Source organism: Odontesthes bonariensis, chromosome 19 (assembly GCF_027942865.1).
Source record: "Odontesthes bonariensis isolate fOdoBon6 chromosome 19, fOdoBon6.hap1, whole genome shotgun sequence".
NCBI classification, from domain to species: domain Eukaryota; kingdom Metazoa; phylum Chordata; class Actinopteri; order Atheriniformes; family Atherinopsidae; genus Odontesthes; species Odontesthes bonariensis.
This window is the reverse complement of record NC_134524.1, coordinates 19230028-19257215: the sequence shown is the minus strand read 5'-3', so window position 1 is coordinate 19257215 and position 27188 is coordinate 19230028. Positions and strand designations below refer to the sequence as shown.

The 27188-nt window shown below is 41.2% G+C and overlaps 1 protein-coding gene across 4 annotated transcripts in view; it reads right to left on the bottom strand.

The window, feature by feature from the left end:
• Nucleotides 1-24949, bottom strand: part of LOC142368426 (uncharacterized) — a 28109-nt gene extending 3160 nt beyond the window's left edge. The window contains exons 1-15 of one of the 4 annotated variants that reach the window (XM_075450586.1): nucleotides 24872-24948; nucleotides 23875-24035; nucleotides 23563-23729; nucleotides 15170-15206; nucleotides 11241-11281; nucleotides 10184-10259; nucleotides 9502-9637; nucleotides 9112-9265; nucleotides 7772-9025; nucleotides 5025-5096; nucleotides 3390-3621; nucleotides 2038-2302; nucleotides 1755-1961; nucleotides 1432-1490; nucleotides 1062-1312 (exon numbers count right to left, since the gene is read on the bottom strand). In XM_075450586.1, the coding sequence (XP_075306701.1) occupies nucleotides 1062-1312; nucleotides 1432-1490; nucleotides 1755-1961; nucleotides 2038-2302; nucleotides 3390-3621; nucleotides 5025-5096; nucleotides 7772-9025; nucleotides 9112-9265; nucleotides 9502-9637; nucleotides 10184-10259; nucleotides 11241-11281; nucleotides 15170-15206; nucleotides 23563-23653 (2875 nt within the window). In that variant the 5' untranslated portion in view covers nucleotides 23654-23729; nucleotides 23875-24035; nucleotides 24872-24948. Of the gene's footprint in view, nucleotides 1-1061; nucleotides 1313-1431; nucleotides 1491-1754; nucleotides 1962-2037; nucleotides 2303-3389; nucleotides 3622-5024; nucleotides 5097-7771; nucleotides 9026-9111; nucleotides 9266-9501; nucleotides 9638-10183; nucleotides 10260-11240; nucleotides 11282-15169; nucleotides 15207-23562; nucleotides 24036-24871 lie in introns of all 4 variants that reach the window. The other 3 variants (XM_075450587.1, XM_075450588.1, XM_075450585.1) reach the window with 3 other exon arrangements.
• Nucleotides 24950-27188: the final 2239 nt, after the last annotated feature.

Genomic DNA, 27188 nt, shown 5'->3' with positions numbered 1-27188 from the left:
ATAATCTATAGCTTTAAAACAAAAGCAGACAATAAAAACGTTATGAACCTGTTAAAAAAAAAATTAATTAAGACACTGAATGTCGGTCAAGTGGAGGTATAATTTCATACGCTATTACGCCAAAATACTATGCAGAGTTATCATTGCACAGTCTGTAATCTGAGGCCTTGTTCATATCTGGAGAAAAGCTTACAGCTCCTCCACCTGTTCGTCTGTGTGGTTATTGTGTGTTCTTCATAAGGCTGACCTTAGAGGGAACCAGGGAGTCCTAACTGCAGCATAACAGAGGAACACAAGCATAAAGAGGATAAACTGCGGAAATCTAATCATAAGAAACAAAGTTATAAAGCTGGAGGGATTTTTTTTTTCCTGCAGGTTTTGGGCAGAATTGTTACGACAAATTTGACGAGAGTCAGACTTAAAGAGTGAAACTCTTAGCGCATCTGATCTGAAGGCCTTTTCATATAACACCAACGCACTATTGTGAAGTTCAACTTTGTGCCATGCTTGTTAATAGTACACAAATGAATATTATTTAAATGCTAAAACAGTAAAAGGATACACAGCGATTGTTACAGCGAGCTACATTTACCCGCAAAGTTTAATTCAAAACTAAAACTTAAAGGATTTAAAGCAATGCTGCGTAGCAGAATCTCGCTTTTAAACAGCTTCAGATTTATCTTCAAAAACACCATCCACCACTGGTCTGCAACCAGGTGATGTTAGACAACAAGGCAAGATGCAAGAGGCACTGAAAGAAAGACACATTTTAGAACTTAATGGTGACTGTAAGGGAAATTAAGGCCATAATATGCCCTTCCTCCAAAAAAACCCCCAAAAAACTGCCTCTTACTGACTTAACTGATATTGTAACCAAGTGAACAAAATTCCAGGGAGGGGCAAAAGGAGCAGAACTGTCCGTCACGCGAATGAGCTACGTTTTCAGCAAGCTACTAAATCAGCCGTTCACTCAAATACATGAAAAGGAGCAACTTATCTCCGAGTACATGTAGATCAACTGTAGTGGAGTGAAGCAGACTGGACGGCGTCCTTCAGCTCACCTGGACTCTCTGTCACCGCTGCATCTTTGGACATCTGTTTGGCCGTTTCCCCTGGCGACGTTGCCGGCTCTGGTAGGGGTTCCACCACCTCTGTGAAGCTCAGGGGGAACACTCCGATTCGCCCGTGGATCCGGCCCCGCCCCCACTCTTCCCCGATAAGCTCCTGGAGGGCAATGACGTCACCCTGGGAGAACGTCAACTCGTCATCCTCCTCTCCCTCGTAGTCGAACTTGGCGATACAGCGAGGACCACTGTGGTGGCAGAGGTATGAAGAGACATGTCCACAACGAGGACATACGCTCGGTTGGAGTTATTGTGTAAGGGTTTAGCTGGAGTTCATCATGCCGTGCGTTTTTTGCTTGAGTCTGACCTGACAGGAGGAGGGTCTGGCTGCCCTTTCTGTTCAGCAGGCTGCTCAGGCAGAATGGACTAAAGGAAAACAAAGCAGGCATCAAAAGACACTGTAATATGTACAGTTAAAGACACTGACCACATGACTGGTACATCGAGATAGTGCTGGAAGTCAAACTGTGTGTTTCACTTGTATTTATTTTGTTGTAAACCTGATCAACGGTTTATTGTCAACGGTAAATGTCAATGCAAAAGACAAAGACATTATTTCAGCGAGTCCAGACTGAAACGGGAAACTTTTGGCTTCCTAAAAAAAAACAATTTAACAATTTGGAGCAAAACCTGGGAATCTGACAGGCTGAGATCCTCCAAGGCAGGTTTTGATTGGCTGTCGTGATCTTGGACAGGCTCTGGTTGTGTGTCCAGGTTCAGGAGACACTGCGATGGGTTGATGAGAGGCGTGATGGCGGTTTGATCCTTAACTTCCACCGAGTGATGCTCGGAGGGAGCGGGGCTCGCATCGTCCAGAACAATCAGGATTTCCTGTTTCTGAGAAATGACGTGAAACGTAACTGAAAAACATCTAGTTTGTGTTTCTACATACATGTGGGTGTATGCACTGTACCATGTAGCTGCTGTAGAGTGGGTGTCCAGGTTTGGGGCGGGGTGGCAGAGGTGGCCCTTTTTTGGCTACCCTCTGTGCCTGACTGGCCGATACAGAGGACGGAGCTGCAGTGGTCACAGGTGAGGCAGAAGAGGTGGGAGTGGCTTTAGAGGGAGGAGCAATCTGGTTCACTGAAGGGGTTGAGTTGACGGCCGGAGGTGGTGGTCTTCCAGGGATGGATTTGATTGGTGGAGGACGAAGAGGAAGGAGCTTTACGCTTGACGGGCTGCAAAAAAAAGAAAAAGAAAAAAAGAAACTATGAGTCAGGGGACCTTGGTTTTTGACATAAAACAGAAGCTTCCTCAGTGTTGGCTGCCTTGACAAAACATAACTCCTATTAGAGATAACAAGGACGGCAACAGCGATTGTGATCTTTCTCTGTTAACTTGGGCTATCCTCTCGAGGCTTTGTTCACACAAAAAGGGATAACAAGGGGCTTCTTGTATACAATATACCACCTGACACTTCATCTAAAAGGCAGTCTGTGGATGAATGGAGAAAATGTGAAGATCATCGCAGAAAAAAAATGCTGAAAAGAGGAAAAGCTGCCAAAAAAAAAATGTTTTCATGCAAAGCAATGAGTTAATATCTGCCTGCATAAAACATAAATCATTATGGTAACGAAATACACAACCCACGGTTGTGACAGTGTCAGATTCAACAGGTTTGAATAAGTTATATGTTCCCTTCAACTGAGAATCGACATTTAAAGCTTTAAATTAAACGCAGAGTTCTGGTCAAAAGGGGCAATTTTTTTGTGAAAACTAGAACCTTTTGTCGATCAAATATTTAACAGAATAAATGCTGAAAATCTATCAATGAATCGACATTCTATTGTGGGTAAATTTGCAGAGTAGAATGCCTAAATTTGATCAAACATCTAGTGTGGTTGACTTTTAAGAACGATTAAATCACTGATTTTCTGTCAGTTATTTGAAAATCAAATGTGTTTTTTTAATGTTAGGTTTTTTTTTTTACGATGTTGCACGTAAACTTCCACAACTGCCAGACGACCTTTAAATGCCAAGTCTGATCTTAATTCAACAGCAGTAGACTAATAAATGTCAATGAGGCCGCAGTCTGTGGTCAATTGTTTTGAGTAGATGAAGACTGATTGGTAAATGTCTTTTCAGCAGATTTGAGGACATAAAAAAATACCCCAACACTTGTATGTCTGCGGCGCTGCAGAGAGCACTTGTTAGTCCTGAGAAAATAAAGACCCATCTCATGCTGAATTCCTATTTAATTAACATTTTTTTCTCATGTTGACCAGCAACTTGATCCACTTTCTGCATCATCGCTCTACGCCTCACCGTGGAGGCAGAGGAGGGTCTGAAGAGTTTGGGTTTGCAGTGCTGGCAGCTTCAGGTTTGGTCTGGACCACAGGGCCTTTCCTTGTGGCTGGGGCCGGAGCTGGAGTTGGAGTTGGTGGTTTGACTGGGGCCGGTCCCGGGGGTTTGGTAGATGTGGAGGGTTTGCCTGGGGCCGGATTTGGATCTGGAGGCGTCTGCAAGACCGCAATGGGTTTATGGGCCAGATTTGGAGCTGAAAGTGAGAGCAGATGTCACAATACATCACTCATTAAACATATTCAGGCGATCAAACCACCAATTTAAAGTGAACCAGCAACAACAGCAGTAAGAACGACCTTAATGTGTAAATTCTTTGAAAGAAAAAGGTCAGAAATGCAACAAACAGCCTGAAAAATACTTCCACTGGAGACAAAAGTAGGTGACGTGAAAGAGTCAAACACAAAAGAATGAATATTGTGCTGCTTTTTTCCCCCCAAACTTTATCCAACACAGGAATGTTTTGGACCATGTCACGTCTAATAATCACACTTTTGTGTCCTTCTATCCTTCATAAAAGACACCACATCGCTTTTCTTTTTTCTTTGTAAGACAATGTTGCAATGACCGGAGTATGTTCCAACTAAACGACCTTGGTAACACTCCTCATGTGACGACTGAAATAGCTTCAGCAGACTTACGTTTGTTATCTCTTGTGTCATTTAGTCTCTGCTTAGGTAGTAGCACCCTCTATTGGCACTAAACGTGCCGTCACTGAAAGCATGTTCAGATATCTGTAGATCAACCGAGTATGAAGGCATGTGGCAGTTTCTTGACAAATAATTTTTATTTCTGCATGTAACATTCATCAAACACTTTCTTGGGATGCCAACTTGTGGGCCACTGAAGGTTCTTCACAAAGTGACGGCAGGGAGGGACTGATGTCCACACCGAAGTCAATGAAAAGAAACACACACAGACCCCTTATAAAATCTCTGGCTCATCAGCGGGTGAGACGATATACAAACGGGACGGTAAATATTCCGGCTTGCAGGAGGTGCCTGTGTGAACACCAACTGTGGAAATCAAACAAACTCTAGATCAAACTGTCCGTGTTTTCGTCTGGAAATCTCTGGTGTTCATGTGTTAAAAAAACAGATAAATACTCTGCTAAATGCTCATTCCATTTCCCAACCGAGTGTCAGGAATGGCAGCATTTCAGACTGTGAAACATCTGTACCGCAAGAAAAACTAAAAAAGAAATACACTTAACAAGCTATTGGTTTATACAAGCTCATGTTGCAGCCAATAAATAAGTCTGGTTGAAGACAGCGCGACCTTAGGCGTACACAGCTAACAATACACACAGATACACTCACATGCACGCACGACAACAGTGGGGGCTTGTTTCTTCTCACACAATAAGAGCATTTTTCCTCTGACAAGGTTTGGATTGCATAAGACAGCCCTCTCTTTGTGCCGCACACTCACATGCAAACACACGGCACATAAAATCTGTCCACATGTTTGCATATTTCTGCCACGTAACAAATGAGCTAGATTTGTGTCTCTAAGCTCTCAAACGCACTATTGTGCTGCAGCTGATCCAGCTCAGTGTTCACAGTCACACACACACACACACACACACAACAGCCTTACCGCTGGCTCTGCGAGGGGAAGTCAGTGCTGCTGGTTTGGTTGGGACGCCGGGACGAATATTTCCTCCCTTCACTGGAAATACATCAAAAATCACAAGAAAGACTTGGTTAGATTAGGAAAAATGATGCAGTGCACTTCAGAAATGGTTATTTATCTACATTTATACAGCAGCTGGCCACTCAAAGTGCTTTACACTACAAGCCACATTCACCCACTTGCACACACCCATTCAACACGCTACACAATGCTTTGTGTTTCAAACACACGCTCACACATCCATGAACACGGGAAAAGTGGGGTTCAGTGCCACGCCCAACATCATGTCAGCATGTGGACTCTGTCAGTCGGCGTCTGAACTGCCAACATCCTGATTTTCAGACGACTGCACCTTCTCCTGAACTACAGCTGGCCAGAAACATGTTGATTTAAGATGTCAGTTTCAAAGGTTCAAAATGTAACCATTATTCCAATATACATGTGATTTAACAGCCATGGAAATATAGCCAAGATCATCAAAGAATGATGGTACAATGCGGCCACGATTAGAGTCACTGGACAAATTTCAGATGGCGCCCAAAAGCTTAAAATCATCCTTTTTATGCCCACTTTAAAATGCTCAGTTATGCCGGCCATTTTCCAGGCAATACATTTTTCTTAAATATAAAACCAAAAAGCAGCCTGGAAAGGAGGAGGAGCAGGTCGCTAAATATGATAAAGACACAGCATCAGTCAGGCCAGAGAAGACTTTCTTCGTATTGGTCAGAGGCAGAAAGGAAGAGTCACTTCCTCGACCGATTGGAGTTCCCTTTCACCCAGTGGAAGCTGTCATGTGGTCTGAGATGACAACGATTCTCTGCTCAACAGCAGTGAGGAGGCATCAGAAACGCTGGTGTCACCGCAAATCCCAGCAGGGTTCAACCGTGAAGAACATTTCCAAAGTCGGTTCTAAAGCGGGATGGGTTTTATGTCTCAAGTGATGCTTTCAGTACACACTTAAGTGCCTTCACATTCCCCCGACTTGTTGTTTACAGAGCTTGGAGAGGGAACGAAAGGGAAAGAAATACTGCACATTTGAGTCATTAGCAGTGTTATGAACCTGTGTGTGTGTAAAAGGAAAAGCCAACATCGTGAAGCCAATTACCCTTTTATTACACGTCTGACACAACACTGGAAGACTGTTTGGAAGCACACACTAAGGCGTCACCACAGGCTCTTTAAAACAGGTTGAAAACCCAGAAACACTAGCTAACATCAAGCTTCTGAGCACGGTCGTATACTTAATCAGCATCCAGCCCCACATCAAATCACTCAGAAACTCTTGGTAATTTATATACTTTTCTATATTAGTATTTATTTATTGGCCTCAGCTGGGAACAAAACACCTGTGTCTCTGTGCACTCTAAATTCAAATTAAAATGACAAAAACTTACTGACATAAAGAAACAATATGGATCAGGAGGCTGTTTCGACTCATAAGGGAACACATTAGGTGAACTCATAAGGGCCAATGAAGAATTTTACAGCTGCATGAGTTAGAGCCAAGTTCTGTCATTTATACTCACAGGTGCTTTATTAGAGTATAAAACACTGTCACCACATGTAACTGCAAAGTTAAACAGGGGTTATAACTAAACAAAACTTGTAAATCAGTCTAAACCGACATGAATGGCTAATCCAAAAGCTTATCAGCAGACGTTACACATGCAGGTTATCTGCTAGATAAGCAGTGTAAGCAGCAAGCAGCACACTTCCCTCATGTAAACATTTGTGGAAAGAGCCGAGCTTCTGCACACACGTGCTGACAGAGGGGCGGCAGTATATCAGCCAAATGAGATAAACCTTCATTATCTCATTTTAAAGGGCCATAAACAGGCTGTACTGATGCTGAAGCACTATAGGATCAGCTAAGTGCTTAATATTTTCTATCACACTTTTCCTAAAAGGCTGCACGGTGGTGTGGTGGTTAGCACTGTCGCCTCACAGCGAGAGGGTTCCAGGTTCAACTCCCGGCTGGGGCCTTTCTGTGTGGAGTTTGCATGTTCTCCTCGTGTATGCGTGGGTCCTCTCCCACCAACATTTAGATCACCATTGCTGTTTTTATACAAAAACAAATGCAAGTGTGAGCAATTGAGAAAGTAAAAGAAATCACTCGATGGAGGCTGCTTCATCTCGACTCACAGCTCTGCGAGTTAAAAGGTCAGAATGTCTGTCTGTCATTCTTCTTACCGAATCATCTAAAGCTAATGTGCAAACCAGTCTTCAGATTAAAAAGCAGTAATTTCCTGCCACAACTCGTACATAAAAAGCACATCTGTGGGCAGTGGAAGAAGAATGGAAAAGAGGGATTAAAGATGAAAAATTGCATTGCAAAGCTGTGTTTAGCTCGCTGTATGCAGTGTGATTAAATTGCATCTTGTTCACAGTGAAAGCAGCACGTCTACTCTCAGTTATGCAAGTTGAAATACGTTCATTGGAAAGTTCACCATCCAAGGACTTGTCTATTATTTGAAAGCTGGCCTGCAGGCCTGCATGAAAACATTGGAACAGGAACATAAACAGTACCAGACCGAGACCCAAGCCTGTCCAGACAATATGGCCTCAGACTGAATGGAAGGGTATTTAAAACTCACAGGCTTTGTGATGGCATCAATCTTATTTTGGAGCAAAAGTATACAGCTTAGAGCTGCCTGCAGAGGTCAGTAGGGAGTAAGTTCTGCTGAATGTACTTTGACCAGAATACCACTCACCAGTTTGTGCTGCAGTCGGTTCACTTCCAGCCTGTACTTCAGTGTGTGCTCCACTTCTAACATCAACTGTGCTCTTATCCTGGTGTGGAGCTACATTAGCCCTGGGGGCGACTGGAGGCCTTGGTGGGGGTCTGGGGTTTGGTGGGGAAGGAGTGCCACTGAGCGAGGGTGACAGTTTGGGTGGAGGAGGCCTTGGGGCCGGGACAGGAGCAGGGGTACTAGATGAGACGGCCTCTGTAACAGACTGCGGTTTTGGAGTTTTGGAAGGTTTTTCCGTGGTTTTCCCAGGTTGGAGTTCTAAACTTGGAGCAGATTTTGTGGTACCAGAAGCTGATGGTTCTGAAGCCGTTTTAAGTTTAGGGTCTATTTCTGCAGATGAGGTTTCAGTTGTTTCAGCATTACTTGGTTCTGCTGGTGCTGCTGTCAAACCTCCTTCTTCCCAGAATACCTTGCTGGATGGTTTGGGACCAGGTGGAAAGTTTTTGGGCTTTGGAGCAATTACAGGAGGGACGGACTTGGCTGGATGTCCCTGGAGACGAGGGCGTGGTCGAGGCTCGGGTCTCTCTGAAACAACAAACCCCTCAACAGCCCCACTTTGTCTGTTACCATCTCCACAGCTCCCCTCACCCACCTGCTGCTGCTGCTGTTCAAAAGCTTGTATCCTTGCCTTTAGAGTCGCCATGTCCTCCCCGTCTTCGTCCTCGCTCTCTGATTGGCTAAGCTCGCTGCTGTCGCTGCGGTGATCAGGGAAACCCCAGTCGTCTGAACTGAAGGCCTCGAGCAGCTCCTGAAGATACTTCCCTGGACTCTTTTCTTGGCTGTTGCTGTCACTATTTGCACGGTTGGCTAATGTGGCCAAACCATCCTCCCGCAGTTTCACCAAAGTCTGAACTTGAACCTCGTTTCTGATTGGCTGGACACCGACCTTAGAGCGAGGACGTGGTGTGGGACGCTTCAATGGGACACGTGAGGAGGTGGTAGGAAGAGGCGCCGCATCAGCAGCAGACGGACGCTGATCCCACTCCTCAGTTTGAGCACCAGAGGCTGAGGTCAAGGATGAACACAGCTCAGTGAAGAGGTCGCAGCATTGTGTGTTCGTGGAGATGTGTGTGACCGTCTCAGGATGTGCATCTGGCACCAAACATTCAGTGTCAAGGGAAGTGAGCACCGATTGGCTGGCAGTGATGTCATCAAGAGTAGAAGACTTCGGAGGGGTTGGGAGAGGTGGCCGTGGTGGTCTCACTGGTCTTCTAACTGCAATCACACACAGACTCACAGTTTATTTACCAAACATGCAAAACAATGCAAAAACCAAGAACAGTATATCGGCTTCCTCTCACCTGGCGACTCGTGGGGATCGAGGACAGGTCCTGGGTCCGTCTGAGTGGCGATGGTTATTTTTGAAACAGGACGTGAGGCGGAAGAGGAGGAAGAAGGGAGGAGAACCTGCTCCTGTGTCTTCTCTCTGATTACCTCCTCGTAGGAAGGAGGAGGCTGAAGGAGACAAAAAGAGAAATTGTATTATTCATGAGATACAACTTAACAACTTCCAGCTTTCCAGCTGCCCAAACAGCAAAATAACACCACACAACACCTGCTCACTGGACCTAGAGGCCATGTCTGTTCAGTGCAGGCCGTTCTATCATCAAACATCTTTAAATTACATTTCTTAGCAACAAATCATCAACCTCTGGGCAGAAAATAATCACATTTGAGAAAGAACACCTCACCTGTATGGCTGGAGGGATTGTGGGTCCCCAGATCTGTGCGGCGGGAGGAGGAGGAGGTGGGAATCCTCCGGCAGCTCCAGGAAACCAGGATGTGGAGGCCAGCGGCTCCGCTGATAGGATGGTGATCTCTGGGCGCCTAGCAACAACAGGAAGTCATAAAGATAAAAGTCAACAAAACGACCACAGCAGAGGCTGACTTGAAATGGATCATTTTGCCTGACCCAAAAAGCCAAAAAGCAAACCCTACAACTTATGGAACCATTTTAATGACTTGTTTGACCTGCAGTAGAGAAGCAACTTTAATGACTTATGACTGAAATTGTTGCCTATGATGGGAAACATTTACCATTTACATGTTAGTAAAAACATGGTGGGTAAACGAATCACACAGCTGACTCTCACCAAGAGGGGCAGGAGTAGGTCAGGGATTCGAAAATGTGTGAAAGTGGAGCGGGAACGAGCTCAGTGATTAATCTATTTACACAACCGAAACGCATAAATTCCTCACACAAGGTTTGCTTACGGTACACACAAAAGGTCACACTCGTTTGTTGACAAAAAGGTCTGACTTTCTTATCTTTGCCTTGAAAAACAGAAGTGCGTCAACATAAAACTCCACAGAATTCAAACTGTACAGACTCCTGCGCACTGGCTTCACCACATACAACACATAGAGTTTTACCTCCTGTCTCGGTCTCTGTCCCGGTCTCTTTCTCTGTCTCTGGGCGTCTCTGAGAGAGAAGTTGACCTGGAGGAGGCTGGAAAAAGAGATGGAAAACAGAACAAAGCTAAATATATGTCATATCTGTGGAAGTCCAGCTGGAAGCAGTGAAATACAGCTAACACAGATATAAATGCTGAAATGCATTTGAGTTTATTTCCCTTAACTGATATATCTGTAGTATTAGAGGCATATTAGAAGAGAGTCCTCAAGCACTGGATAAACACACTACTGAATAAAAATCTAAAATAATCAATAAAGCAACATGCCATCTCCAAACTAAATAAATCAGTCACTCTTCTAGTTCTTAGTGTAAATAAATACAATCTGCACATTTTACCAAAGTTTGTCTCAGTCTTTTCTTTGGTGGAAAAATCCAGGAAAACAAAGGGGGTCTGAAGAGGGTCAAAGCAATCTCCCAGGACCCTGAGACAAAGTGCTTTAATATCAAAATAGACATTTTTCCACCAAGCAGGTGTCACAATTTATTCATTCAGAACAACGCAGCTGTATTTCAAACAACACACCTCTGCTTTTTTATTGCACTGTCATGATAAAGATTTAAGAGAATTTTGACTGGACCTAAACTGAAAATCCTCAACTTTCAAGACACAGATATACGTGAAAACAATCGATTTAAACACGTGTTCCCGCCTTTAAAGCCACATCAGGGGAATCTAAGGGGCAAAAAGAAAGAAAGAATGAAAGTGGGTAAGCTGCAAAGTGTGCTGGCAGTCCAGTTCGGGAAGCTTTCCTCTTTCTTGCCATGCTGGATTTTATTACCACACAAAAAGGTCAAAATGCATATTTTCCACACTTAAAACCACACTTTTCCAGGCCACAGTTCAAATGGACTTCAGATTTGTACAACACCCTGTTAGACTCTAAAACCAGTCCGTATCATTAAATTTCTTAAGCATTTCTTGAGGGTTTTTTTTTTAAGCACAAGCACACAGAAAAGAGAAAGGAGTCAGCATGAACACGTTCACTCGTTAAGAGTTTCTGGGTGAATACTCACTTCTCTTGATGGCAGCTCTGATGGATGAGAGAGGACCCTGACTGAAGAGAGAGGAGAAGGGAAACCGTGAGTCACTTTATTTCACCTCGCCTGCTGCCATCTTCTCCCTCTTTCCCCCGATCAAGATCAATTTAGAACATTCAGAGCAAAATCAAATGCAGGATCAGACGACTGCAAGTTTAGTCTTTAGTTCCCATGAGCTCAAGTGGCTGAATTTTTTTCCAGGCAGCCAAATGCAAAACTGGAGACCAAATGTGATCAGAAGTTCAGCTAAATCCACGGGGAGAATTGTTACTCGCATTGTGAGAGATTTTCATATGGCCACATCAGATTCGGCCTGATCGTTTATTTCCACAGGTTCGTGCTCGCTCGCTGTAAAAACATTGTTATATTTGTCCTAAATTGCTCAAGTTCAGGCCCAGAATGTTTTCTTTTCAGTCATCTGGAAGGGGCGGGCTTCAAACAACAAGTTTGTTTTTAACATGTCAATCAAACGCCACATTCACTATTCATTTTTGGAGCTGCGGCAACGTTAACAGTCTGCGGCGCCATTAAAATGCTCGTACTTATCCATTTTCGCAAATGTGTTGATGTAAAAGGACGTTTGTGCTTGTCCCTTGGGAAAACGAGTGTGTAAATGACACTCAGTCCGTGCTGAATTAGACTTTTTTTTTTACACACAGATTCACCATTTGTGCTTTTATATTTCACAACTGTCACAAGTGTGCATGATTTAAGCCACGTCGTCCACCTTTGCAACCACAATGATGGACGAGTACTCCTCCATCTTATCTGAAGCAGATGCATTAATCCGCTGAATGCATCTGCTTCAGATAAGGGCAACGGGAGCTGGAACATAACGCCTGGTTGCCGAGCACCTAAAAGCACTGATACACAAACAGAACTTTTGACTTTGTTGCATCCCAAACGGCTCACATATGAAGCCGTTTCAAGATCTTCAATACAACTTGAATCACTGTGTCTAAAGCTAATCTCAAATGTGCTGCTTTTATTTCCTATCAAAGGCTGCGTTTCCACCGTTAATCTTCAGGGTGAAAGAATTTGCAGACAGACACATTTTGCTCAATTCCCAGGAATAGAACTTGGAAAATTCCCTATTTCCCAATAGCTGGGATCAAAGTTATCAAAGTGACAGGTTTCACCTCTGAGCAACCCAACCTGTCAAAATGATTATCGCTGTAGACTCTGAGTCATCCAGGTCGAGGTAATCCTCAGAGTTTGAATAAGGGCAAGTGGTGAGAACCAAGAAGAAGTCCAGCTGCTCTTATTCAAGCTCTTACAATTGTCAAAATGATTCAAAGGTATATTTCATTAGCTCCAGGATCAGAGGGAAGCCAAAGCTCTTCCTGTTTAAATGGAAGATAGATGTTGGTAGGCAGCTTAGGAATCAACAGTCAAGACTCACCCAGCTGACAGGAGGACGACAGTAGCTCTTTGTTTCAATGTATTCTTATAATTGCCTTTCAGAGTGTGCCTCCAACTCACTCGGCTGCTTGCTCTTTCTCCCTCTGTCACAGAGTTGCTAACTATGAAGAGACACAAATGACTCACCCCTGACACTGCCCAAACTTACACATGTCCAAACTCACTGTTTTCCTTTCAACACTGGTGGAAAAAAAAAACGGTTTTCCATCTCTTTTTGCTTTTGAAAAAGGTCTGAAAAAAAACTAAAAGCCTCTATAAAACGTAAGTAAAGGTGAAGATCACAATGAGTGGAGAATTTTGTGACTTTGGGTAAAGAAAAGCTGGGCTGCAGTAAATGCTGTCCCTCTTTGCTGGCTTTGCCGCTGGACTTTTTCTGTGTTGGGCAAACGTTGTTAAAGCTTTTCCTTTTGCTCCATTACATCACTTTCGGGTGTGTGCGCAACTGATGGCACAGCAGCTCAGCCCAACACTGATGGCACAGCAGCTCAGCCCAACACTGATGGCACAGGACAAGTGGACAATTTCTTGCCAGTATGCTAAAACCAGCTAAAGTTTAGAAAAGTTAAGAGAAGTGACATTCAAAGTCGCTTGGATGGCATTTTGTCCATTGTCACAACAGTAAAATCTGCTGTTGCCGTTTCCTTGGAAACAGCTGCAAGTGAGAGCTTTGGAAAGCAACAACAAACCTTTAATCATGGCCTCCAAAAAATCCTTAAATAGTTATCTCAGGCAGCATGAACAACTGTATCAAGCTAAAGTTACTTTAGTTACAAACTAAAGTCCCAGAAGGAGTCTGTGGGAGTGCAATCAAATCATTGACTGAAATATGTCTGATGCTGCAACACTGTGGACTGTGAGACTTGAAGAAAAAAAGAAAAAAGAAAGAAGCTTTGTATACTTTCAATCCCAGTTTCTTACACAAATAGCTGTCCGACAAAAGAAACAAACATGTGAATAAGTAGCTAACAAAAAGACGTGAAAAGATGGAACTTTGGAGCATGTACAGAGCGCCTGGACACATTTGAAGTTGAGATGCGTTCCCCAACTGCCTTATCTATGTGTGTTAAGACTAATGCGGCGAAGCTCGATTTCCTACCATTGTTGGTCAGAATAATATCTTTACATGCGTTTTTAAAGTCGGACTTGCACTTTGTTTTTTGGGTTTGTACCCTAGTGTCATGTAAATATGTCTAGTAACGTGGAGACAGTAACTCAAAGCGCTTCCAACACTACATGCCACATTCACACACTCGTACAGCACGTCTTAGTCTATGCATAACTACGTGCTTCCTACTCATTCACTGCCCAAGGACGCTTCGACATGTGGCCCGGGGGATGCCGGAGTGGAACCACCAACCTTTCTCCTGAGCTACAGCCGCCCCGACACTGTCAGACACTTATAAAAAACTTGAAACGCAAAGCAGCAGCATAACAAACTTGTTGTCGCACCGAAACAGAACATAGGATAATGGCACATATATTAGGTCATTTTCTCCACATGGCTGTATGCAGCTTGTGCACCCCTGTGATAATGAAATTTAAGCCACTTGGATCCGAGACTCACGTGAGTTCGAGGCAGAGCAAGGTGTACCGCTGGTATGTGAATTGATTAAATACATGTGAGCGATGCCAATAACAGGACAACAATGTGCTGCACTAAAGTTTTAAGAGTGCACAGTCAGTGTCTGCAGCCTTCACGATGCGGGACGTTTGAAGTGTTAAGTCATCGTGAAATCATCACGGAGGCTTGAGTTTAACTTAGATGTTTTGTGGATCAGTATCAAACACACTGAAGACGAAGAGCTGAAAAAATTACTGTGGTTAGGTTAAAGTCTCTAACAATAGAGCGTGACCAAATTAACATCTAAATAAAATGCCGTATGGGAAAAGGAAAGCTAAAAAGATTTCTAAATTATTCACGATCAGATTTGACTCTCACGTTCCCACCTTTTAAAGATTATTAAACCTAAGAGGAAAAAAAAAAAAAAAAAAAAGGCTCTCTCTCTATAAAACACACACACAGTTACACACACCGTCTATAAACCCAGTGACTTCAACAGTTAGTTGCCATGCCAACCAGCCAACAGACAAAATACTTTAAGGAGTGTGTAAGTACTAGAGACCAAAGGGGTGAAAAGCAGTCACTGCAAGTCTGAGAGGAAAAAAAAAATCCCCCTGAGCTGGATTAAAACAGTAGAAAACAGCTCGAGTTAAACTTTAGGAAAATGTCTTCCCTCAGGTAGAAGCAGTTTTCTGGGGGGGGGTTTGGTGACAGCATCAAACCATAGTTTACTCACCGACCCCAAAACCAGTAATAATTTCACGAGAGGCTGAGATCAAAGAGACAAGGCCGTTGAAAATTAAACACGTCTCTTTGGCCAAAATGGTGGACTACATGTGGGAAAGATCAGATGCACATTCACAGGAAGCATTCCTCATCTTTAACAATGTGCCACGAGAATCAAAGAAGCAGCTACATCTACCTGAGACGATGCTCCGGCTTACGTCTGTCGGGGCGACCTGGGGAGAGACAGAAAGGTGGGTTGTCATTAAAAAGCCTGAAGACTTTTTCAGCTATTCCCTGAAACATGCAGAGCTTAGCATCTTATTTCAGTCTGTGTGCCATCACACAGATTATAAAACCAGAAGAAGGCCGTGATGTTGAACAAAAGGAATTCAGGCTAGAGAAGCTAATTACTTTTATGTGCAAGAGCTCTACATCTACATCTAAGCATGGGACAAACCCATGGATGAACACAACATGATTTCATCCACAATTTCTATTTTTATTTTTGTTTTACTTATACAGAGTGTTGGTCTGTTAGTAAGGAATATACACATTAAGATTTGTACTAACAGCACAGCAAAACACAAGCAAAAAAAAACCTGTTGTGAACACCATTTCCTGTTCTTGTAGCAAATGACACATTAACAACCAGCAAATTAAAGCAATGTGAATGTGAATGATAGCATATGATCGTTACTTGGTGATTTCCCAGTCACAAGGGTACAACAAAGTCGCATTGACAGGCGCACGTTATTTACAACTGCCACAAAAAAAAGGTTTCTTACAGCTTAATCTTCCAGCCAACCCAAAGCCCAGGCAAAGGACTTGGTGGGTGAAGCTAGTTCAGTAGCCATCGTGTTTGCTTTGTGGCCTTCAGAGGCAAAGTGGTATGCAAAATTCAGTTAATACAGTAAAGAGGACCTATACTATTGCAAAGAGTACGACAGTCTTCAGTTTTGAATGTACTAAATATACTGGACTTCAGATTGAGCCGACTGTATTTGGGGATGGAAAATATAGCTCTTTGTAATTGTAAAGTGGTTTGAGGATGCAAGACACTGAGAGGCATATTAAGACGCCTCAAGTTGTTGATGAATATGAATTTTAACTTAAAATGTGAAGCCAGCAAAGATTCACAGTTCTAATATTCCCAACCAATCGCCTTCAACCACCCCCCATTCTAAAAAAAACCCAACTTAGTATTAAAATCATGGTAACCTACATGCTCTGAATGTGCTTCCTCTTCTTTGATTCCTGGCAGGTTATCATTCTCTTCAACTGATTATTGTTGCATCTTTTATTTGGTTGGCGAGTATATAAACTGTATACATGAGTATATATAGTTTGCACGGGTGTATGCACGCACATGCATTAGTCATCTGTCTGCTCTCTGCTCAGTTTTTCGTCTTTTCTTTTCTTTAATGTCGAAAATCTATTTAAGAAACACTGATGAAAATGTCACATTAACCAAAAAAAAAGTAGCATTAAACTCTTACTTTAGATGCTACGTCATTATATTTCATGTTGATTTTGGCAAAGTGATAAAATGGATCTTTTTTTAGTTTTGTGATTTGAAGTATTTCATATTTGCGGCTGAAAACCACAGAAGTGCACACAAAGAAATTAGCATCACATGCAGAAAGGACTTCATAACCACCAAAGGAAGAGGATGTCACAATCCCCTGCTTGTTGTTTAACAGCCAGATGATCTCCAAAATGAGCATTAAGCAAGAAAAAACAGAGGGATTTTTTTTTTTTAAAGCAACAAAGAACTGATCATTAACACCTCCTTCTCTAACATCTTCACGCTTAAAGAAATAGGAAATAGAATTAGGTGGAAAAGAGAAAATGTTTACTTGGACTTGTGCCTTGTAAATGAGAATTTTTCCATTTCCTACCTCCTTTCCTTCAAAGCTCAAACTGATAACCAGGTCAGTCTGACTTTGCTGTGGAATCCAGAAGAACTAAATGTTGATGCGTCAGAAACATTATCTGCCACTGCTTCTTTCCATCTTTTTCTTCTTCTTTCTCTGCTAATCCAAAACTTGAGAATTAATCTCCTCACTGTTAAGTTCCCTTCTTTTTTTCCCCCTCTACCTCCTCTGTCTCTGAAACCAAACAGGACCGCCCAGCTGTTCTGGCTCGCTACCCGATTGGCAGAGAGCTTCCAGGAAGCGAGGCCGTGGTTGGCTGCTGAGGGATTCTGCTGGAGTCATCAGAGTTTTAACACTTCCAGATGTTTGTCTTAGCTTTGTGCTGAGGCTGCGTTCGCAAGCGCGGACACGCACCCCGGCAAATGTTACTCACGGCTCGTCATCTGTTTGGGTTTTTGTTTGGCAAATGGAGGTCAGTAGTTGGACAGTGGATATGAAAAGGGTCTTTAAGGACACTTTAAAACAAGGAGATGTGTAAAATAAAGCAAACAGAAGCCTATAGTTCCTTAAAAGCTGTTATTGTAGATAAAATATTGCCTTAGAGGATCGACCCAAAAATTCCATGAAACTTGGGCCCCACTTTTATCTTATTTTGAGAAGCTTGATGCCCTCCCACATGATTGAAAAGTAAATGGGAATCAAGACTCAGAGACCTCAGAAGACCTGTGTAGCGACAATTAAAGAAAGCAAATAGCCTACTGGTACTGTCCTGAATATACACTTTTTCTTCATTTTATTTTTTATTTTGTATCATTATTGTCTTTTTTTTAAATTATTTTACTCTTGTATATTTTCATGTCTGTAACTTAACTTTTTTCTAGTGTAACACCTGGGGTGTACTTTTTACTCATTATGTTTATTTTTATTATTCAGCTTCTTTTTTGTATAGGCAGCATGGTGGGGTGGGGGGAAGAAAATAAGAAAAATATGTATGTTGAATAACTCAAGAAAGATCAATGCACATTCTCTCAAATAAAAAGTTTAAAAAACCCATAGTTTAACCATATTCAATCACTCTCACTGCTGGTTGGATTAAGCCACAGGACGTCCTCTGAGATTAAACAGCCATTCATCTATTTTCTCCGCCTGTTTAATGTAATGCAGGGTTGCGGTAGGGGTGGAGCCTATCCCAGCTTCCATTGGGCAAGAGGCAGGATACACCCTCAGCAAGTTTCTTGTATTATGAAACAAGTCGCATTTTAAAAACTATAATCAGAATAAAAAGCTAAATGAGAACAACAGACCAAGTTAATAATAAATCATACCGAGGCAATACAATTAAAGCATTATTCTGTGGACGTCTCATGTTTCCCCATTTTGATTTGTTTCATTGTTGTTGTTGTGAAGCTCTGGAGTCCCCGACCACTGAGCGTTAAGTATTTGTTACCAAGCTGCAAGTTATCCGTCAAAAAGGAAACAAAAAGGCTCCTGAAATAAGCATATAATAACAAATTATAGTTGTTTCATACTGACATTTAACACACCATGTCACTGAATGCAGCATTGTTCGGGGTAGGGTCTGTCTTTCACTGGAAGATGCAAATATGCCGTCATTTCCCCTTTATCCCTGAATGCTAACGTGTCCCACCGGTTTTGCTAAGTTGCATCTGTTTCATTTATGCGAAGAAAGTAATCTCCATGGTACACGATGTGCAAATATAGCTAAAGCTGCAGAGAAATAACTTCAGTCATACCTTTATATACATATGCTATTTACCCACGTGATAGTTACATTACCGGGAAAATCTGTCTCAAGTTCTTGCAGGTTCCACGTCTGTCCGTCGCCTGTTTTAGACAGATAGTTTGGACACATTCATTGAACTTACGGTAACATAATCACTTGCAGTCACCTCCAGTGATCAGTGATCATCTTTGCGGGGCAGAAAAGCAAGGCTTTACCCTTGATGTCTCCTGCTGCTTGTGGTGCTGACATGATCAGGCGTACACAAGGTTTTTGCTTGTATTATAATCTCCTCTATGTACTTTTTTGGGATCCATCCTGGACATGAAACCTTCCCGCCTTAAAATAATTACGGCCAATTCTGAACAGTTGTGTTGCCCGCGGCAGCGAAGCTCTCCTTTCTATTAAATAATGATAAAACAAAAACAAAAAAAACACAAATCAAATTATTAAGGACGGATACGCACTAAACACCATTCTCATACTGGAAAAACTGATATCCGTAGATTTGTTGAATCAGAGCAGACTCTGGAGCTTCTTCACGGCGGCATTTCCAATAGTGGCAAATTTTTCAACTCATAATGCAAACTGAGACACTCGCATGAGACATTTTTCACCTGTTACACTCGCAGAAAAAGCCTTCAGTTTAGTCAAAATGTCAGCCACATCCGACATGGTTTTTTTTGTTGCTTTTTTTTCTAAACAACTACAGTGTTTGGCTTCGCTCCTTTCCCCAATAACTGATGATGCAAAATGGAGCTGCGGTTCAACTCGAAATGGTGGATTAAAAGGTTTTAATTATGCTGCATTTCTCAGGTCTGAGGAGAACAACAAACCCCCGAGAAAACACGAGCCTCAGATGCCTGAAAAATCAATGACATGCCGGTTTAATTCCAGAGAGCCACAGTACACACACACACACACACACACACACACACACACTCTACTCTTCAGTCTATGAGCTAATGGCAGCGCACTGTGGATCAATGATTCTTCATTTTGTGGAACAAAACACTCTTTTTAGTCAGAAAAAAAATAACCGTGACAGATGTGAACAAAATCTGAAACTAATTTCTTGAGACCCGAGAGACCTTGGCTCAACATAATTGCACATTTGAGTTCCATTGCACAACAGCAGCAGACAGACTGAGCAACAAATGCTCGCAGAAGTGCGCATTACTGTGTTACATCAAGTGACAAATTGATCAGATTAAAAGGGAAATAGACACTAAAGAAAGGGAAAAAATATGATTAACAATTCATTTTTGTGATGCCTAAGAAGTTTGCTTTAAATCACAACAGTGCCGTTGATCAAGACTCTCCAAGCTGTTATGTCGGGGCGGTACCTCATCTGTCGAAGCCAAATTTTAATAGATACTTATCATTGGGTAACAAAGTTGACTCAAATGCGATCTTTTCATTTGTGAGCTCTACAATGTGCAAATTAAAAGTTCACAGACAAAGATCTCCCTTTTTTTTTTTTTTTTTTTTTTTTTTAATGCAGCTAATATTGACTGTCATTGTTCAAGACTAGTTTAGCACTAGTTTTGCTCTTATCTGTTTGGTTTTGGAAGGAAATGCACTTATGATTTCTTGTGACCTGAAGTTCTTTTGCCTACCAATGTTGAACGCACTTATTGTAAGTCGCTTTGGTTAAAAGCGTCTGCAAAATGACCGTAATGTAAATGTAATGTAAAGACGACAATGCAAGTGGCAGCTTGTAACCTCAAAATCAAAACCGGGCTTTGCTCTGCCAAAGGTGGTTAAAGAGGTAAGAGAAGAAGCGCAGCAACAGTCATTTCTTAAAGCCAAATGTAGCACTATAATCACTGGATAAACATTTGTTTGACTGAAAAATAGTCAATAATTCCCTCATTGTTGCAGCTCTAAAATGAAACTGCCACACCTTTGTGTTCCAGTGTTTCTGAAACCCGAGCGACTCCAAACACAGCAAGATATCTTTTCTCTGCTGGTAGCATCAAACTAGTTTTAGGGGTTAAACCTTCACTAAGCCTTAAGGTTTAAAAGCAACATATACGTGTGTAGCTGCGCCTATCTAAGTTGCCACAGATCTTGATCAACAAATTCGGTTTTAATATTTTGAATCCAGACCTTCTGGGTTTTAGCTCATAAATAAATTAGGTGTGTTCAACTTTGTTCAGTTTTCCAGTGTTTTTCTCATCAGGCCACACTCACACGAGGTCAAAGGTGCTCAGTTTTCCCAAAGGAAACTTGGGCCACGGATTAAACAGCTCACCCTCAGGTTCGTGGCTCTTATTGCACAGCACCTCTCTGTCAGATCACCTTCCATTCAAATGCAAAACACCTGTTTTTTGTTTTTTTTCTGCGGTTTCCCCTTTCAAAAACCACCTGGAAACAAAACCAGGACCCCTTTCAGACAGCTGTGTGTGTGTACTTTTATCACATCCTTGATAAATACATAATATAAAACAGTTGTTTTTCTTAGGAGTGGAGCTATGAAAGAATTTATTTGAAAAAGAGAAAAAAAAAAAAACATTTTTGGATAATCTAGTCTGTTTTGAAAACTCATCCATGTAGACAAGTCCTGGTCAGTGATGTCCACAGAGCTGTATATTATCTGAAACACTTGTTTCCCTTTCAGACTAGTACCACTTGATACGATGCCGTTATTTTCAAAAAGATGTGACCATGACTTTTGAAAGTTGCCAAACAAAGTGGGAACTTCAACAATCGACAGAATAAGCCTTTAATAAGACCAAAATCCCCTGAATGCAGACGCTGACTGTGTGTTGCGCTTTTAACTAAAGTTTAAATCCAGCTCTATCCTCTCCAACATAATCTGCAATCCGGCCAAACAATATGGCTAAATCTGCGGCGGTAGAGGAATCCCTACACAAGCCTGTTCATTTAAATGTCATAAGAATCAAATGGCGTTTATATCGAAGCTTTAAAATTGAAAAAAAATTTGGTTTAAACACATGTATGATCAGAAATGAACTTTACAGAAAAGAAATAAACTCACTGACGTCTTCAACAATATAATATATCAGATATAGTAGCACGCTCTCTACTTTCGTGTTGTGGGTCTTTAATGGTCCTCTTCACTCAGGACAACTACTTCTTCTACTGAATTACAGCCAATAGCATCTGGCCTACAACAAAAAAAATTGGCAACATGACACTGCCAAGTTCATTTGTATGAACATGTTGTGGCTTCGCATTGACTTGTGAATAATTGGAAACATAGCTACAGTGCCCCTGAAACCTGGAATAACTTGAAGAGCAATCTGAGGCCTACCTCATTTTTACCCCAGGGACAATTCAGGCTTAAATCTCATTGCACTCGCAGTTTTTCTTGTTTCGGTTCATGCATTTGCTCTCAAATTTAAACTGCTCAAATTATTCTTAATTTGTTTTTCATTAAACTACATTTAAAAAAAATATTTTCTATCACCCTTCCTTTGTTTCTTATTTGTTTTTCTCTTGTCTTTTGTTCATTTTCTACTTTGCTGCATCGTAAGTGAGGCCTCCGTGTCTCAATGTTAACGGTTGCCAGAGAGTGAAAATCTGTTTTTGTTACAGAAATTGACTGAACGGCCTCAAAAATCTATCAATAAACCTTACACATATCTAATGTATATTTTTTCTTGCTTCTCAAATATCAAGACATCTAAAAAATAAAAGCTAAGGGGGGTGGGGGGACCACACCTGGTAAAGTTTGGTATCAAATATTATTTCACATTTAAAATAACTGAAAAAACTAATCAAAGCAGCATATTTAACCGCTCCCTCTGTCTCGTCATTGCTGCGGTAAGATCCAAAACAGCAACCTGTCAAGTCACCTGAATGCTGTGATAATCTAAGAACTCTGCAAATCAGCCACAAAGGGGAAAAACTGTTTTACGCAACGTAAAATTGGTGGGTTTTCAGCATTATAATCGTTTAAAACGGTGTTCAGATGTACCCGCCCTAGCCACAGGGCAGAACTGAAGGCATCATCTTAAGGGTTTCCTCATAATTATACGCCAGTCTCACTTATGCAACTACAAAGAATAGCCTTAAAGAGTCAAGATATGTTAAAGTATTACTCGTATTTCCCTGAATGAGACCCAGACATGGACACAAAGGGGAAGACTTGTCCATTAAACTAATGGCTGGAAGTCTTGGCACAGGCCTGCAACAGTACATGAATGTCTCTGAGTGTGGTTTACGCATGCCTGTGCGAACTTTGACCAAAATAGTGATATGCTTACATGTTGGTTTAAGAATTTATGGCTTTGGGTTTCAACAGTCCCAACCCACACTTATACCATATGGTTTGCTTCTAGTTATAATCTACCTATGAGTGCTTGTATGCTAAAAGTAAGCAGTTTATTTAAACACATAGTCTTTTAGCTTTAATACAGATCTGGGGGTTTTCATTATTGATTTATAGCTGATCAGACATTTGGTCGAGTTTAAAGAAACACCAAGCTGAACATGTTAAAGAGCTAAAGAAAGGCTAAACTAGGGAGAAGTATGGACAGACAATGTAAATCAGCTAACCATTTCAGCTCTTAACATGACAAAGTTTCACCAAACTTGACCTTTGACTGAGACTGTCTGTACTCATTCTGCACGGTGCATCTAGTGTTGGAACACTAAGTTACTGATATCTGAACCCAAAATGTACAGAAGAGATACTTGTATCAGTATTGATACCTCCAAATACCACAGAAAGGGACATCCTGAAGCAGTACATGAGATCCCCCACCGTGGCAAAATAAGCACCGTATCCCATAACAAACTGTTGCATATTCCACAAACATAATACCAAATAAATATAGCGTATTCTTTTTGCGCTTGTTTCAGTTTTAAGTTTATATTTCCAGTATAGTCAAGGCAGTTTGCATGTGACAACGTATTTCCCCCACAGAAGTCGACATATTGAATGGACAGCAGGTGCAATCGGTAAAACAGGCCAATCAAATTAGCATTTTTTTGCTCTTTTACCTCCGGAGCTGTTCGGCTGTCGCCGGACCACTTGTTCCCGAGTGTCTCTCCTCATGTTTTCCTCCTCTTCTTCGGACCGTGCCTCGGCCATTTCTCCCCCTTTATGTCCTCTTTCTTTCCCTCGCTATCCCCTCTTATCTTCTGCTGCGTGCCAGGGGAAAATGGAGCTGGGTCAGAACAGAGACAGCGGCAACATTATTCCTCCTCCTCCTGTGTCCCCGTCGTCGCTGACATCCACCACCACAACAACAACAACTTAGGGGCTTAAGTTCACCCAAACAAAGTCAGCTTTTCAGGCCGGAAATGACTCACGGGGTTTGTCAAAGTCTTTGCTTTTGTGTTCAAAAGTTGTCGAAGCGTAAAGCAGTTTAAAAGCAGCAGCTACTTCCACACAAACTGCCGTTGCGTTGTATCTCGGGTGACTTTCTCCAAGCTTCCCTGTTTCCCACCACCCCTGTCAGTGACGTCACCAACTGAAAGAAAAAGGGACGAACAAGATATATTTGACTTTTCTAACAATAATTTGAACGAACGTTTTGAAAATGGTGAAGGAAGTGTGCAACATAGAACAGTAATAAGTTATACTTGCATAAAAGAATACCCGGATACATGCAAAACAATGCAAAACTATTGGGATACATAAAAAGATACAAATAACAACAAACGTCAAACAGTACACAAAAGAACTACCTAGAAACGCTGAAAGATTAAAGACCCAGAATGAAAATAGAAATTAACCACACAAATTAACACAGTAATGTAAAATCGCTGCAAAACTACTTCAAATGCACACTATCACCAAAGGATACAAAACACGAAGGCCCAAAAACAATTCAGGGATGCCAAATAACATCTACAAAGTGACACTGTGTGATTACAAACAGGTACCAATTTTAAGGAGACACACAATAACCACAAACGAGTACAAAACAACCATAGGATCTCAAAACGGCTACATTTCAGCAAACACACATATAACACACACAAATACACCTGATACAATTTCAAACAAACTCAAAATAATTACAAAAGTAGAAGCTAACACTATGAAAACGCAATGTTGTTACCAAGAGACACGCACACATTGAAGAAGACAAAAAAAAGATTCAAAACACCTTGAACAAAGACACTAGAGACAACTTAAATGACTAATAATAATGAGAATTTCACCTTCAATAGATCTAAAACAGCTACATGGACATAAAACAACTACATATTGACGACATTGGCATTCATAGTCTTTAGCACCCTGCTACAAGCTGGGCTAGAAATGCAAATATACATCATAACCACATTAAAAGATGCATACGATTAAAGAGGGAAGTGCACAGAATGTGCATTTGTTTGTTTGGAGCCTCTCTGCAAACAGAACTTCCTTTTTGGACGTGAATAACAGCAAGAAGCAAATATAGTCAGTGTACGACTAACACAACAGAGAAAGAGAGACTGACTCAGAATGACAGTGAGCGGAGTAGGAATGTAAACAGGTATTAACAAGTCTAGACAAGCACCTGTTTCGTTATCTGAGACAAAAACATTTTCTTCTATGCTTTGGTCACAATGATATACACCCCCCCCCCCCCTACTTTCCTTTTTACTTCATATTCAATGGCTGCACTAAATTTGCCCAAGAACATTTCCAAAGACAAATAAAAAAATGGAAAATGATTTTTCTTTTGAAGTTGCTTTTTGCAAAAGTCAAATTTTGGTTATTAGGATATCACTGTTATTACTGGAATGAGAGATGTGTATATTTCTCAGCTGATTAAAGCTATAATGTGTAATATTTCACGGACAATGAATGTCTCCATGTCGCTCCGCCATTTTAAAACTACGGGATTTGTAGAAGGACATGTCATCAGCTTCGCATTTTCCGTTTCCAATGTGTAAACGGAAAATGCGAAGCTGATGACATGTCCTTCTACAAATCCCGTAGTTTAAAAATGGCGGAGAAACATGGCGACATCCATTGGGGTGTAACACTCTTATGTACATTCGCATGCTGAATATAAAGAATATAAGAACACTGCACTTTTGTGATGGAGGTAATTAATAACGATTGAGGTAATACTTGTGAATGATAAGACTCAAATTTGTTAATAGACAACGTGAAATATTACACATTATGGCTTTAAGCATAAATGTGTAAATATTTCAGTTGTAGTTTTAAGATTTTGCCACTAGAGGGCCCCATTGATCAGCACTGAAAGTGGAGTCACTTTATGGAGTCTAACCAAGTCATGTCTGGTGTTGTAATTGAAATCTTACCAAATAAGTGCATGTAAACAGGGCAGCGAGCTTAATTTTGTCATATCTAGATGAAAATAAAAAAAGCTTTTTCAATTTTAACTGTACACACTAAAAAAAAAAAGCTAATTAAAGAGCATGCAGGGGGAAAATGTTTTCACATAAAGACGAGCTGCAGACACCTGTCCAGCTCATATTAAGTGATAAACTCGGGTTTATTCAGTCATGGACTAAGATGACTATCTTTGATATTATTTGCCATCAGTAAACCTCTTTATAAACATTTCACACTAACCAAAGAATGCTCAATATTACACAAATCCTAAATATGATCATGTTCACATAAAATATGAATGTTTTTTATTAGATGGTACCAATAAAGCAAATAATAGAAAAAAAGAAAGATGATCACATTATTTTATCTGAAATGAGGTCACTTTGTGAGCCAGATGATGAGGATGAGTTTGGCTGGTGACCTGTGTTCATTGTTCTGGCAGCAGATTAACACCTCATGCTGGCCTGAAACACCAGACGCTAACCTGCAGTCACACACAGATTAATGGATCCTTTGTAAAAATCTATCTATCTTGTTTAGGTTCCTCATTGACTCTTTTTTTTTTCCCTTATACTTCTTTTTTTTTGTATTTTTATCAATGAAAACTGGATGATATGAAGTAAAAAAAAAAACAGATATTAAACTAATACTACAACTGATAAACTATACGACTTGCTACTTGTAGACCTTAGATATAAGCTACAAATCAAGTGTTCTACTAACAAAATATCCACCTGTGTACATCCAAAATTAAGAGGCGGTTTTCCCCTTTCCCCTTCATCTTCATGTAAACATACCAAGAGTTTTTGATGACTTGTTGCATTTCCTTGCAATGATGGCCGTTTGAATTATTAGTTTGTCCACTTGGACACAACAAAGTGATGTGACGGCACTTCTTTTGGCTCTGGATAACTAACTACTTTTTCACTACGTTTCACATTAACCAGTTGAGATTGTAGAAATTGTAGAAAATAATTTCTTGTCTCATATGCCGTGTGATTTAGTCAGATTGCCTAATCTTGTTTATTTTTCTATAATTTATGTACATGTCAAAACAAGTTTTCTGGTTTACTTGGTGACTTGTTGAACGTTTTCAAATTGAAATCTGTCACGAGGATATTCACAGAGAATAAAACTAAGAGTCTAAAAAGTCTGAATATGCTGCACGGGGCAGGTTAGAGGTCTGTAGCATTGATTAGCATTAATCTCTCCTTTGTGCCTTTTCTGTGAGGGAGGGGCTTCCAGTGGGCGGGGCTACAACGGTACCTCGAGGCCAGCCACAGAGTGATTGACAGCTGAGCCGCTTAAAGCCTCAGAACCGACA